The following is a 14,757-nucleotide window of genomic DNA, read 5'->3' on the forward strand; positions in this document are numbered from 1 at the left end:
TCAGTACCCCCAGTAGTGTGATCATAAGAAATTACAATATATTCTCAGTACCCCCCGGTAGTGTGATCATAAGAAATTACAATATATTCTCAGTACCCCCCGGTAGTGTGATCATAAGAAATTACAATATATTCTCAGTACCCCGGTAGTGTGATCATAAGAAATTACAATATATTCTCAGTACCCCGGTAGTGTGATCATAAGAAATTACAATATATTCTCAGTACCCCCGGTAGTGTGATCATAAGAAATTATAAATATATTCTCAGTACCCCGGTAGTGTGATCATAAGAAATTACAATATATTCTCAGTACCCCCCGTAGTGTGATCATAAGAAATTACAATATATTCTCAGTACCCCGGTAGTGTGATCATAAGAAATTACAATATATTCTCAGTACCCCCCGGTAGTGTGATCATAAGAAATTACAATATATTCTCAGTACCCCCCGTAGTGTGATCATAAGAAATTACAATATATTCTCAGTACCCCCGGTAGTGTGATCATAAGAAATTACAATATATTCTCAGTACCCCCCGTAGTGTGATCATAAGAAATTACAATATATTCTCAGTTACCCCCCGTAGTGTGATCATAAGAAATTACAATATATTCTCAGTACCCCGGTAGTGTGATCATAAGAAATTACAATATATTCTCAGTACCCCCCGGTAGTGTGATCATAAGAAATTACAATATATTCTCAGTACCCCGGTAGTGTGATCATAAGAAATTACAATATATTCTCAGTACCCCCCGTAGTGTGATCATAAGAAATTACAATATATTCTCAGTACCCCCGGTAGTGTGATCATAAGAAATTACAATATATTCTCAGTACCCCGGTAGTGTGATCATAAGAAATTACAATATATTCTCAGTACCCCCCGTAGTGTGATCATAAGAAATTACAATATATTCTCAGTACCCCCCGTAGTGTGATCATAAGAAATTACAATATATTCTCAGTACCCCCCGGTAGTGTGATCATAAGAAATTACAATATATTCTCAGTACCCCCCGGTAGTGTGATCATAAGAAATTACAATATATTCTCAGTACCCCCGGTAGTGTGATCATAAGAAATTACAATATATTCTCAGTACCCCCCGTAGTGTGATCATAAGAAATTACAATATATTCTCAGTACCCCGGTAGTGTGATCATAAGAAATTACAATATTCTCAGTTACAATATTCTCAGTACCCCCCGTAGTGTGATCATAAGAAATTACAATATATTCTCAGTACCCCCCGGTAGTGTGATCATAAGAAATTACAATATATTCTCAGTACCCCCCGGTAGTGTGATCATAAGAAATTACAATATATTCTCAGTACCCCCCGTAGTGTGATCATAAGAAATTACAATATATTCTCAGTACCCCCCGGTAGTGTGATCATAAGAAATTACAATATATTCTCAGTACCCCCCGTAGTGTGATCATAAGAAATTACAATATATTCTCAGTACCCCGGTAGTGTGATCATAAGAAATTACAATATATTCTCAGTACCCCCCCGTAGTGTGATCATAAGAAATTACAATATATTCTCAGTACCCCCCGTAGTGTGATCATAAGAAATTACAATATATTCTCAGTACCCCCCGTAGTGTGATCATAAGAAATTACAATATATTCTCAGTACCCCCCGTAGTGTGATCATAAGAAATTACAATATATTCTCAGTACCCCCCGTAGTGTGATCATAAGAAATTACAATATATTCTCAGTACCCCCCGTAGTGTGATCATAAGAAATTACAATATATTCTCAGTACCCCCCGTAGTGTGATCATAAGAAATTACAATATATTCTCAGTACCCCCCCGTAGTGTGATCATAAGAAATTACAATATATTCTATTCAGTACCCCCAGTAGTGTGATCATAAGAAATTACAATATATTCTCAGTACCCCCCTGTAGTGTGATCATAAGAAATTACAATATATTCTCAGTACCCCCCTGTAGTGTGATCATAAGAAATTACAATATATTCTCAGTACCCCCAGTAGTAGTGTGATCATAAGAAATTACAATATATTCTCAGTACCCCCCGGTAGTGTGATCATAAGAAATTACAATATATTCTCAGTTACCCCCCGTAGTGTGATCATAAGAAATTACAATATATTCTCAGTTACCCCAGTAGTGTGATCATAAGAAATTACAATATATTCTCAGTACCCCCGGTAGTGTGATCATAAGAAATTACAATATATTCTCAGTACCCCCCGTAGTGTGATCATAAGAAATTACAATATATTCTCAGTACCCCCCGTAGTGTGATCATAAGAAATTACAATATATTCTCAGTACCCCCAGTAGTGTGATCATAAGAAATTACAATATATTCTCAGTACCCCCCGTAGTGTGATCATAAGAAATTACAATATATTCTCAGTACCCCGGTAGTGTGATCATAAGAAATTACAATATATTCTCAGTACCCCGGTAGTGTGATCATAAGAAATTACAATATATTCTCAGTACCCCGGTAGTGTGATCATAAGAAATTACAATATATTCTCAGTACCCCCGGTAGTGTGATCATAAGAAATTACAATATATTCTCAGTACCCCCCTGTAGTGTGATCATAAGAAATTACAATATATTCTCAGTACCCCCCGGTAGTGTGATCATAAGAAATTACAATATATTCTCAGTACTCCCCGGTAGTGTGATCATAAGAAATTACAATATATTCTCAGTACCCCAGGTAGTGTGATCATAAGAAATTACAATATATTCTCAGTACCCCCGTAGTGTGATCATAAGAAATTACAATATATTCTCAGTACCCCGGTGTGTGACATAAGAATTCAAGTATTCTCATACCCCCGTAGTGTGATCATAAGAAATTACAATATATTCTCAGTACCCCCCTGTAGTGTGATCATAAGAAATTACAATATATTCTCAGTACCCCCCGTAGTGTGATCATAAGAAATTACAATATATTCTCAGTACCCCCGTAGTGTGATCATAAGAAATTACAATATATTCTCAGTACCCCCCGGTAGTGTGATCATAAGAAATTACAATATATTCTCAGTACCCCGGTAGTGTGATCATAAGAAATTACAATATATTCTCAGTACCCCCCGTAGTGTGATCATAAGAAATTACAATATATTCTCAGTACCCCCCGGTAGTGTGATCATAAGAAATTACAATATATTCTCATTACCCCCAGTAGTGTGATCATAAGAAATTACAATATATTCTCAGTACCCCGGTAGTGTGATCATAAGAAATTACAATATATTCTCAGTACCCCCGGTAGTGTGATCATAAGAAATTACAATATATTCTCAGTACCCCCCCGTAGTGTGATCATAAGAAATTACAATATATTCTCAGTACCCCCCGTAGTGTGATCATAAGAAATTACAATATATTCTCAGTACCCCCCGGTAGTGTGATCATAAGAAATTACAATATATTCTCAGTACCCCCCGTAGTGTGATCATAAGAAATTACAATATATTCTCAGTAACCCCCCGTAGTGTGATCATATAAGAAATTACAATATATTCTCAGTACCCCGGTAGTAGTGTGATCATAAGAAATTACAATATATTCTCAGTACCCCCCGTAGTGTGATCATAAGAAATTACAATATATTCTCAGTACCCCCCTGTAGTGTGATCATAAGAAATTACAATATATTCTCAGTACCCCCCGTAGTGTGATCATAAGAAATTACAATATATTCTCAGTACCCCCCGGTAGTGTGATCATAAGAAATTACAATATATTCTCAGTACCCCCCGTAGTGTGATCATAAGAAATTACAATATATTCTCAGTACCCCCCCCGGTAGTGTGATCATAAGAAATTACAATATATTCTCAGTACCCCCCGTAGTGTGATCATAAGAAATTACAATATATTCTCAGTACCCCCCTGTAGTGTGATCATAAGAAATTACAATATATTCTCAGTACCCCCAGTAGTGTGATCATAAGAAATTACAATATATTCTCAGTACCCCCCGGTAGTGTGATCATAAGAAATTACAATATATTCTCAGTACCCCCCTGAGTGTAGTGTGATCATAAGAAATTACAATATATTCTCAGTACCCCCCCGGTAGTGTGATCATAAGAAATTACAATATATTCTCAGTACCCCCCCGTAGTGTGATCATAAGAAATTACAATATATTCTCAGTACCCCCCGTAGTGTGATCATAAGAAATTACAATATATTCTCAGTACCCCGGTAGTGTGATCATAAGAAATTACAATATATTCTCAGTACCCCCCGTAGTGTGATCATAAGAAATTACAATATATTCTCAGTACCCCCCGTAGTGTGATCATAAGAAATTACAATATATTCTCAGTACCCCCGGTAGTGTGATCATAAGAAATTACAATATATTCTCAGTTACCCCCCGTAGTGTGATCATAAGAAATTACAATATATTCTCAGTACCCCCTGTAGTGTGATCATAAGAAATTACAATATATTCTCAGTACCCCCCGTAGTGTGATCATAAGAAATTACAATATATTCTCAGTACCCCCCCGTAGTGTGATCATAAGAAATTACAATATATTCTCAGTACCCCCGGTAGTGTGATCATAAGAAATTACAATATATTCTCAGTACCCCCCGGTAGTGTGATCATAAGAAATTACAATATATTCTCAGTACCCCCCGTAGTGTGATCATAAGAAATTACAATATATTCTCAGTACCCGGTAGTGTGATCATAAGAAATTACAATATATTCTCAGTACCCCCCCGTAGTGTGATCATAAGAAATTACAATATATTCTCAGTACCCCCCGGTAGTGTGATCATAAGAAATTACAATATATTCTCAGTACCCCGGTAGTGTGATCATAAGAAATTACAATATATTCTCAGTACCCCCCCGTAGTGTGATCATAAGAAATTACAATATATTCTCAGTACCCCCCGTAGTGTGATCATAAGAAATTACAATATATTCTCAGTACCCCCGTAGTGTGATCATAAGAAATTACAATATATTCTCAGTACCCCCCAGTAGTGTGATCATAAGAAATTACAATATATTCTCAGTACCCCCGGTAGTGTGATCATAAGAAATTACAATATATTCTCAGTACCCCCCGTAGTGTGATCATAAGAAATTACAATATATTCTCAGTACCCCCCGTAGTGTGATCATAAGAAATTACAATACAATATTCTCAGTACCCCCCGGTAGTGTGATCATAAGAAATTACAATATATTCTCAGTACCCCCCGGTAGTGTGATCATAAGAAATTACAATATATTCTCAGTATCCCCCTGTAGTGTGATCATAAGAAATTACAATATATTCTCAGTACCCCCGGTAGTGTGATCATAAGAAATTACAATATATTCTCAGTTACCCCCATGTAGTGTGATCATAAGAAATTACAATATATTCTCAGTACCCCCTGTAGTGTGATCATAAGAAATTACAATATATTCTCAGTACCCCGGTAGTGTGATCATAAGAAATTACAATATATTCTCAGTACCCCCCGTAGTGTGATCATAAGAAATTACAATATATTCTCAGTACCCCCAGTAGTGTGATCATAAGAAATTACAATATATTCTCAGTACCCCCCGTAGTGTGATCATAAGAAATTACAATATATTCTCAGTACCCCCGTAGTGTGATCATAAGAAATTACAATATATTCTCAGTACCCCCCGTAGTGTGATCATAAGAAATTACAATATATTCTCAGTACCCCCCGTAGTGTGATCATAAGAAATTACAATATATTCTCAGTACCCCCCATAGTGTGATCATAAGAAATTACAATATATTCTCAGTACCCCCCGGTAGTGTGATCATAAGAAATTACAATATATTCTCAGTACCCCCCGTAGTGTGATCATAAGAAATTACAATATATTCTCAGTACCCCCCGGTAGTGTGATCATAAGAAATTACATTATAACTTCTCAGTACCTCCCCACTTAAATAGTGTAATCATAAGAAATTACCACATTATTCTCAGCTCCCATTGAATTATGTATTTAGTGTAACATCACAAGAAATCACAATAGCAATTGCTTGTTCCCCCCGGTAGTGTGATCTCAGTAGATTACTGGTCCACCCCATCAGATGCGTCCACATTTCAGAGCCAGGAATACCAACCGTGACGATAGCAGTCTTGTGTCAAACTGTGGAAACATTAACGTCGTTTATAAAAATGACAGATTCTTGACTTTATTCTTTACTTTGTTTTCTCTATGATGTTAATTCAACTGTTGAATTATCAAAAGTGCAAGAAATCTTTTAGCTTTAGAGATTTATGAAAAATCACAGGTGAATTATTTATGTTTATAGACAATTCTTACAATGAAAATTAGAGAATAATGCCAACGAAAATAATGGTTGTAACCTAACATGGGTACTTCCTAGATTTGAGAAATAGAAAAATATATGTTTCAAATTGTATATGATATTAGATATACATACCTGGTAAATATATATTTTTTCTGTTTCAAGACAATTTTGCATTTCATCATATTCACAAGGAATATGCAAAACAATTCACTTTACCGTCAGTATGGAGAATTGCTGATCCTGTACGTCGTCCTTAACTAGTTCTATCACAACGGAAACCATATGTAGGTCCTGGGATATCTCAGCACTGTGGATCTGCTTCAGCTAAAAACAGGGCAAATTCAAGCTAAAAACCAACTTAATTTCGTGTGAGATTACATTATTTGGCCAGTCAAAATTCGAAAAAATAAAAAATCACTTCAAAAAGATTCAACTGCAAGTACAATTACAACAGTAAATTGCAAATTGAAGTTACTGCAAAAATAAGAAGATTTAAAGTAGCTGTAAACACTTCACCGGTCAGAAGTTTGAAAGTTTGGACACAAATGTTTTCTTTATTGTTCATTATAACTATTTTCAGCGTTATCTGTATATTTCGTATCACAATTTTTTTTTTATAAACATTCCCAAACTTGATCCAGTCTATATGATATCAGTACGGGACTGTACCTGTCCGTCGGGTATAGGGGAGATAACTCCTTCACCAATAGGGTAAACACCGTAGGCAAACATGTGTAGGTTCTTCGCTCCACAGCCCGCCAACAACAGGTTCAGTCTAGGGACAAAAAAAACAACAGGTTCAGTCTATGGACAAAATAAATACAGGTTCAGTCTGGGGACAAAATAACAACAGGTTCATGCTAGGGACAAAATAACAACAGGTTCAGTTGTGGGACAAAATAACAACAGGTTCAGTTGTGGGACAAAATAACAACAGGTTCAGTCTAGGGACAAAATAACAACAGGTTCAGTTGTGGGACAAAATAACAACAGGTTCAGTCTGTGGGACAAAATAACAACAGGTTCAGTCTGGAGACAAAATAACAACAGGTTCAGTCCGAAGACAAAATAACAACTGCTTCATTCTGGGCACAAAATAACAACTTAACAACAGGTTCAGACTGGGGGACTAAATAACAACTGGTTCTGTCTAGGGAAAAATAACAATGGCTTCAGTCAGGGAACAAAATAGCAACAGGTTCATTCTGGGCACAAAATAACAACAGGTACAGTCTATGGACAAAATAACAAAAGGTTCACTCTGGACACACAGTCAATTTGAGCGATAAAGATTCGGAAACTTTTGATAAAAATCAAATAAATATTGAACATCACTAGGTGGGTCCTATTTAGTCAAACAAACCTAAGTTAGCCGACATTGTAACGTTGTTGCTGAGAAATGTCATGTGACTACATTAACTATGTAACGTCTATCCAAACTCTTCCGAGAACGGGTCATGAATCATAGCTTCTATGGCGACCAGTTTAAAATGAAGGCATGTTTACAAGTATCGACTTTCAACAACTGCTGTACCAAAGTTATTATAAATATCCCTTGATATCACTTAATTTCAACTACATCTACAAATACTAACAATATCGGGGTTGAATCTAACTTGACTTTTTGTTGATAGTTATGTATAGTATGGCTTTAATCAAAGCAAAGTGCATTTAAGTCTTTTACATGAATTTTTGTGGTATTAGGAATATTCCAACAATTACTTGGACATACCACATCAAATATAGGTGATACATTAGAACCTACATCTCTGTATTGTTGTGATTAAAACAATAAAATCAAACTCACTCCTTCTGGTCATTTAGCTTTTTCTTATCCTCCACATTTTCTTCCCTGAAACATGCAAAAATGAAAAGCTGTTACTAATTTCTATTCTATTAAGATTCCAAGTTCAGTATAATTTACTTTTTGCAACAAAAGACCATTAGATGAAAATGCAATTTACTTTAATTTAAGCAACATTCGAAGCTTATTGGCCTAACTGATGAAATAGGAATAATCTCTTCTACAAGATAGATTTGTAATGAACCTGTATTTTAAACAATAAATACTTACACTGATGTTCCCTTTGTTAAAGTACCATAGCTGAAATAAAAAAAATCAATTATAAGATTATCTCCCCTTATAGAAAACATGGGGCTAGTTTTGGCTATTAACATTATTTCTTTTAAAGATGCTCCACCGCCAACAGAGCATAAATGATATTCATCATTTGAACAATAATTAGTGTTTAATCATGTATATAATAGTCTAATTAACACAAAAAATAATATAAAATAATTTACTTTGCTTTTTGGTACATGCGCATTCAGTCACAGGGACCTGGCACGAAAATTTTTAACCAATAGTATATATATATATATATTATAGTATCAAGGGTATGAACTCGGCGGTCGAGAAAAACGGACCTATTTTTTTAAAACCGTGATTATTTTAATAAATGGGTTCTATACAACATTGACGGATATCTTACCTTAAAGAGAAATAATTTATCTTTCCATTGAGTGCTTGATGAACAAAATTGGCCAAGTATTGACGAAGCTATGGCTTGATGAATTGGGAAATTTACGAAAAATATGCTAGGTAGACATTTCCCTGTCCGGTTGAAATGTCGTCTTGGCTCTAATGGTTACCTCAAAAACCAAGCCAAAATCACAAAATCTACGCTTGTGGTGGTAAACAATACCCATAACCGTGTTCATCCACAATCTCCTTTGGAGGTGTCATGACCCGTACTTTGTAGAAATTCCATTTTAAACATCGTGTAGCTCACTTACTTTAAACCGTCACCGCCATGTTCATTTGTTCTTCGGAACGCTTCTCGAGTTTACCGACAAGCACAACATAACATAATTTGCATAATGTAGTCACGATATGTAAAGTCGAGAAGCGTTCCGAGAGAAAAATGAACATGGCGGTGACGGTTAAAGTAAACGAGCTACACGATGTTTAAATGGAGTTTCTCCAAAGGACGGGTCATGACACCTCCAAAGGAGATTGTGGATGAACACGGTTATGGGTATTGTTTACCACCACAAGCGTAGATTTTGTGATTTTGGCTTGGTTTTTGAGGTACCCATTAGAGCCGAAAGGACATTTCGACCGGACAGGGAAATGTCTACCTAGCATATTTTTCGTAAATTTCCCGATTCTTCACTCCATAGCTTCGTCAATACTTGGCCAATTTTGTTCATCAAGCACTCAATGGAAAGATAAATTATTTCTCTTTAAGGTCAGATATCCGTCAATGTTGTATAGAACCCATTTATTAAAATAATCACGGTTTTAAAAAAATAGGTCAGTTTTTTCTCGACCGCCGAGTTCATACCCTTGATACTATAATATATATATGTATACTATTGGTTAAAAATTTTCGTGCCAGGTCCCTGTGCATTCAGTAGTTCATTCCATATAGGATATAGTGGTACGGTATTTTTTCGGGATGCAATTAATTATTTTTCATATTTTTAACTTGAAGTAAAATTAGAAGCTCAAACTTTTCAATGGTGGTAATTGTGTAAAGAAAGTAACTTTTGTAACTGAAGAAAAATACTAAATCGTCTGCTCCTGTTTTTAACGGTGGAGCATCTTTAAAATTTATAAAGAAACATGACCGTTAATAAACCCTGTAAATTTTAGTAATATATATATTTATAATGCATCAGATATCAAAGTAAATATATACATCGATTATTGTGCAAACATGTCAAATATAAAATCAAAATTAAAAATTCCATTTTCTGTAATTAACTCCGATCCAGTCAAGATTTGTAGTACGAAAGTGATAAAAATAAACGTTTATGACCTCCCACAATGCACTGCAAAAAAATGAATGTTAATAAAATACCAGGTCAAAAACATGGGTGAAGCGAATCCAAAAAAAACTTCATGATAGAAAACCACAGAAAGACACGGATCAGTAACGAAGAAGGTAAATATAAATAGATTATTACAATGGAAGAGACAGGAACTTGCGTGATGTTCATGTGTAATTATAAGAGAAGAATCTCCCTTTGTGGTGCCCCATTGAATGACTTTCGATTTATATTATTCTCACACTAAACTCTTTTATAGATATTTACAAATATGACTTACCAGTATATTTCATATAACAACGATCGTAAATTTTAAAAGCTTCCAAGGTTATTGAAAATAATGTTTCATGCCATCTCACTGGTATTCCAAAACTTTGTTATTATAGCCTCGCAATCCACCAGCTTTCATTTTGTACTCCAATAAGAGACCCAGAGGGCCTGTATCACTCACCTGGTTTGTAATGCTGAGCAATGTTTAAAATACAGGTTCATTGTTTCTTTTCTCAAGGAATTTTACCTCTACTATCCCTATTGGGCTCCATTCTTTCTGCTCCACAGGTTCAGAGCCAAAATTTATTCAAATTCTGTTACTCTTCCCCACAGGATGATTTTGGTCAAAATTGGTTACAATCCAAGCAGATCTATGATGAGTTGCAATTTAAATGATTTACCTCTATTTCCCCCCCTCCAGCCCCAGAGGGGGGGGGAGGGAGGGGGGGCAAAGCCAAAATTTACACAAACTCTGTTCCCCTTCCCCAAGGATGTTTCTGACCAAATTTGGTTACATTCCATGCAGACCTCTATGACTAGTAGCGATTTAAAGAATTTACCTCTATTTCCCCTATTGGGTCCTGTCCCTCCAGCCCCACGGATGTCAGAGCCAAAATTTATACAAACTCTGTTCCCATTCCTCCAAGGATGTTTCTGACCAAATTTGGTTACATTCCATGCAGACCTCTATGACTAGTAGCTATTTAAAGAATTTACTTCTATTTCCCCTATTGGGTCCTGTCCCTCCAGCCCCAGGGATGTCAGAGCCAAAATTTATACAAACTCTCTTCCCCTTCCTCCAATGATGTTTCTGGCCAAATTTGGCTATAATCCATGCAGAACTCTATGACAAGAAGCGATTTAAAGAATTAACCCTTATTTCCCCTATTTGGACCAACCACTCCTACCCCCGGGGCGTCAGAGCCAAAATTTATATTAACTCTGTTCTCCTTCCCCAAGGATGTTTCTGACCAAATTTGGTTACAATCCATGTAGAACTCTATGACTAGTAGCGTTTTAAAGAATTTACCCTCATTTCCCCTATTGGACCCAGCCCCTCCTGCCCCTTTGGGGTCTGACCAAAATCAATACAAACTCTGTTCCCTCCGCCCACAATGTTTCTGGACAAATTTGGTTACAATCCATGTAGAACTCTATGACTAGTAGCGATTTAAAGGAAATGTTGACGGATGGGCATCAATCATATAAATATTGAAATTTTCATGTCTTAACTGTTTAAAAGAAAGTAACTTGACATTATACACAATATGAACCTTTTGTTTAATGGCTGAAGCTTAGGAAGGTATACTGCTGCATTATCTTCATCATAAGGGTCTGGTGACCAGGTGCTGCCCTCTGGTAGTGACTGGGTGATCCAACTCATACAAGTTACCTCCCCTTGCAGTTCTAATGTTGTAAGGATCTCAGAGTTCTCAATGTCATACAGATTGATCTTACCACAAGTATATCCTGCTGCTAACACTGAAATATTGAAATATATTATCATTTTTTTTGTAGTTACTTATGTCAAGCCCTGCTGTTAATACATGTACTGAAATATGAAATTACATTTAACTTTCATGGTTTGACAGTACCTTGTACCTACACTTTAGACATATGACTGTACTAGTGTTAAACTAGAACTGTCATCCAGGATACCAACATAACAAAGGGGCATAACTCTCAAAAAGGTGGAGGTATCTTGTTCTGATATTGATTACTCACATCTACACCTAATAAGGATTATTGCCACCAAGGTTCCTTAAAATCCTTCCAGTAGTTAAGGAGGAGTTGGTTTATTGTTACAGACAGACAACCTGAATCCAGTATACCCCTCCACAGTTTTGGGGGAAGAAAGATAAAATTATCAAATTTTAGTATTTCTTCTGATCCAGACAGTTGTAACCAAACCCCAAAACTTCTGTTAACTTACATTTCTTCATTCAACTCTCAAGGCTGAATTCAGAAATAGTCTCACTCAATCAAGCACTAGTACATATCATATATCATAGATTTGAATATACAAGCAGATTGAACATTATCTTGTCATTGATGAAATCATCTTAACTCAGGATATCTGGTACATATTTTGTCTATGTTTTTTTCAAAACTGATTCACTAAAGAAGCTTTTTGTTTTGTTATTAATCCAATGTGATTGTTGCATTTCCAAAGGTGAACATCACACCAGAAATGCTATCTTGTTAATGCTTTAATATGACTTTACTAAAGGTATATATATAGGTGTTCTGTGTATGGTAAAGGAGTTATGTACCTTTTCCATCTGGTCGCCATGCCAATGCTGTAACTTTTACATCCTCTGCAGGTGGAGCCACCAGCCACACTTTCTGCCATGACAGTCGATGAAGGACAACCTATCATAAATAAAATTGGATGTAACCGCATCACAAAACTCAAAAGATTGTATGTTTCAAGTTGCTAAGTAATATTTTTTGTCATTTGTATACACTTGTATACCTATGTTATGGTGATATATTAGACCATTACACAATATTAATAACCTCTTTGTATTAACCTGATTCCAATGGTAACCATAGTTCTTAATCAACCCTTTAGGTTAATAATCACCTTTGAATGAACATTTGTCAAAGTTACTTCTTATCTCCGTTAATACTCCCAGCTTCTAATTTAAATTTTACTAAATATTTTGATTATCTTCATCTCCACTGAATTAAGACCACTTTACCTCTCCTTGACCATTAGACAATGCTACCAGATCAAATTTTGGTGACCACAGCATGAGTTCCACCTCCACAGATACATGTTTCTCATCCACCTGTTTGAATGCTGTTTCATCAGGCATGATGTCATCAGGTTATAATAAAATTCTAAAATAAAAAAAAATAAATAAAAAAGAGAATATCTTTTTAATACTAGTTTATGTATTTTATCAATTGTAGAATTGAAAGAAGAATGAAAGAAACAAAACGATAAGCTTAATTTTATATAGAATTCAGCTGAGAAATATCTAACAAAATTAATTTTAAAATCACTATTTATCTAAAATACAATGACAGCTTGGTAATATTCCATGGAAGAACATTTCATATTCACTGTAATTAATGTCCAATGATGTAGATGGTTATTGAGATAACAATATGCAACTTCACTTCTACACACACAAATTTATATTGTTTTCATAAAATGAATCATTGTAACTGGTAATATAATGAGATTTAATATTGATATTGTATTGAATGAAAATCCTGAATAAAAAGATAGTTGTAAAAAAAGATTTAATACTGCATCATATGGTGAGGCATTGTTGGTAAATGATAGAGCCAGTGTTTACATTTTGGTCACTTTAACAGCTGGATTGCTGAAGACTTAATTTATTCTCGTTTTTTTATTATACATCAATAAAAAAATTTTTATAAATTATAATTCTAAAGGACAGATTATCTACATATAGCTGCTTCAGAAACAACAATTATATCTATGATTTCATCTGTAGTGTTTATTATAAAAAAATATTAAGATCAAAATTGGACTTTAAATCAAAATTGTACATGAGACAATATATGCACTTAAATGCAAATTCATATGACTGGTAAATAGTGACAATATATGGCTACAAAATACAATGTATAGATACCAACATAGTTTTTAGGGGACATCTAATTGTAGCAGGAGACATGTTTACTTGTATTTAATTGTGACTGAAAGTGGCTCAGATGGCGTATGGTAGCAAGTGTACTCGACTGTGTTTATTTGTCAGTGTGTCAAGTCCCTGTGCAATGTTCCGTGTCATCTGTCCTTGACTGTCACCTGTAATACACGTGTTCTGTCTGTATTTTCTGTTCAGTCTATCGTCCCTCAGAGACTGAAACAAACGTTCAGTCTATCGCTGCCAAGTGATTTATGGAAATGAGTCATGGTGAAAATCATCAAAATTTTCCGAATCAAATAAATCTCCTGATTACTGGGATTCATCAATGTGAAAATAAGAGTTCTTGCTTAAAAATCATGCAACACAAATTAATTGATAACCCCCGATATGTTAGTAAGCAAGCAAGGATGAACGTCTGAACAGGACATTTTCCCTGTAAAAAGTAAACAACATCGCATTAAAGTGTCATATATTAATTTGAGAGAGAAAAAAAGCATCCACTTCAGATGCAATTAAATCTTATTGACACAAAAATAAATAAAATCCGACAAATATAACAATTTCTTCGCCTCGAGTCAACTAGCACCTACATCAACATTCAGCTTCCATGGGCGCAGACATCTTGGATCCAGAACGAGTTCACGGTGTATTGTCCAATCAATGCATGTTCTAAAAATAAATTGACCAA

The 14,757-nt window shown here is 35.2% G+C and overlaps 1 protein-coding gene across 1 annotated transcript in view; it reads right to left on the reverse strand.

The window, feature by feature from the left end:
- LOC138334289 (anaphase-promoting complex subunit 4-like) overlaps positions 1-14,732 on the reverse strand; it is a 106,905-nt gene extending 92,173 nt beyond the window's left edge. Inside the window, exons 1-10 of the mRNA XM_069282930.1 lie at positions 14,660-14,732; positions 13,146-13,287; positions 12,714-12,813; positions 11,715-11,922; positions 8,411-8,440; positions 8,144-8,188; positions 7,006-7,111; positions 6,553-6,660; positions 6,109-6,170; positions 4,044-4,056 (exon numbers count right to left, since the gene is read on the reverse strand). Of these exons, the coding sequence (XP_069139031.1) occupies positions 4,044-4,056; positions 6,109-6,170; positions 6,553-6,660; positions 7,006-7,111; positions 8,144-8,188; positions 8,411-8,440; positions 11,715-11,922; positions 12,714-12,813; positions 13,146-13,262 (789 nt within the window). The 5' untranslated portion in view covers positions 13,263-13,287; positions 14,660-14,732. The remainder of the gene's footprint in view (positions 1-4,043; positions 4,057-6,108; positions 6,171-6,552; positions 6,661-7,005; positions 7,112-8,143; positions 8,189-8,410; positions 8,441-11,714; positions 11,923-12,713; positions 12,814-13,145; positions 13,288-14,659) is intronic.
- Between the last annotated feature and the right edge of the window lie 25 nt (positions 14,733-14,757).

This window comes from Argopecten irradians, chromosome 11 (assembly GCF_041381155.1).
Source record: "Argopecten irradians isolate NY chromosome 11, Ai_NY, whole genome shotgun sequence".
In the NCBI taxonomy this organism is placed as follows: Eukaryota; Metazoa; Mollusca; class Bivalvia; order Pectinida; family Pectinidae; genus Argopecten; species Argopecten irradians.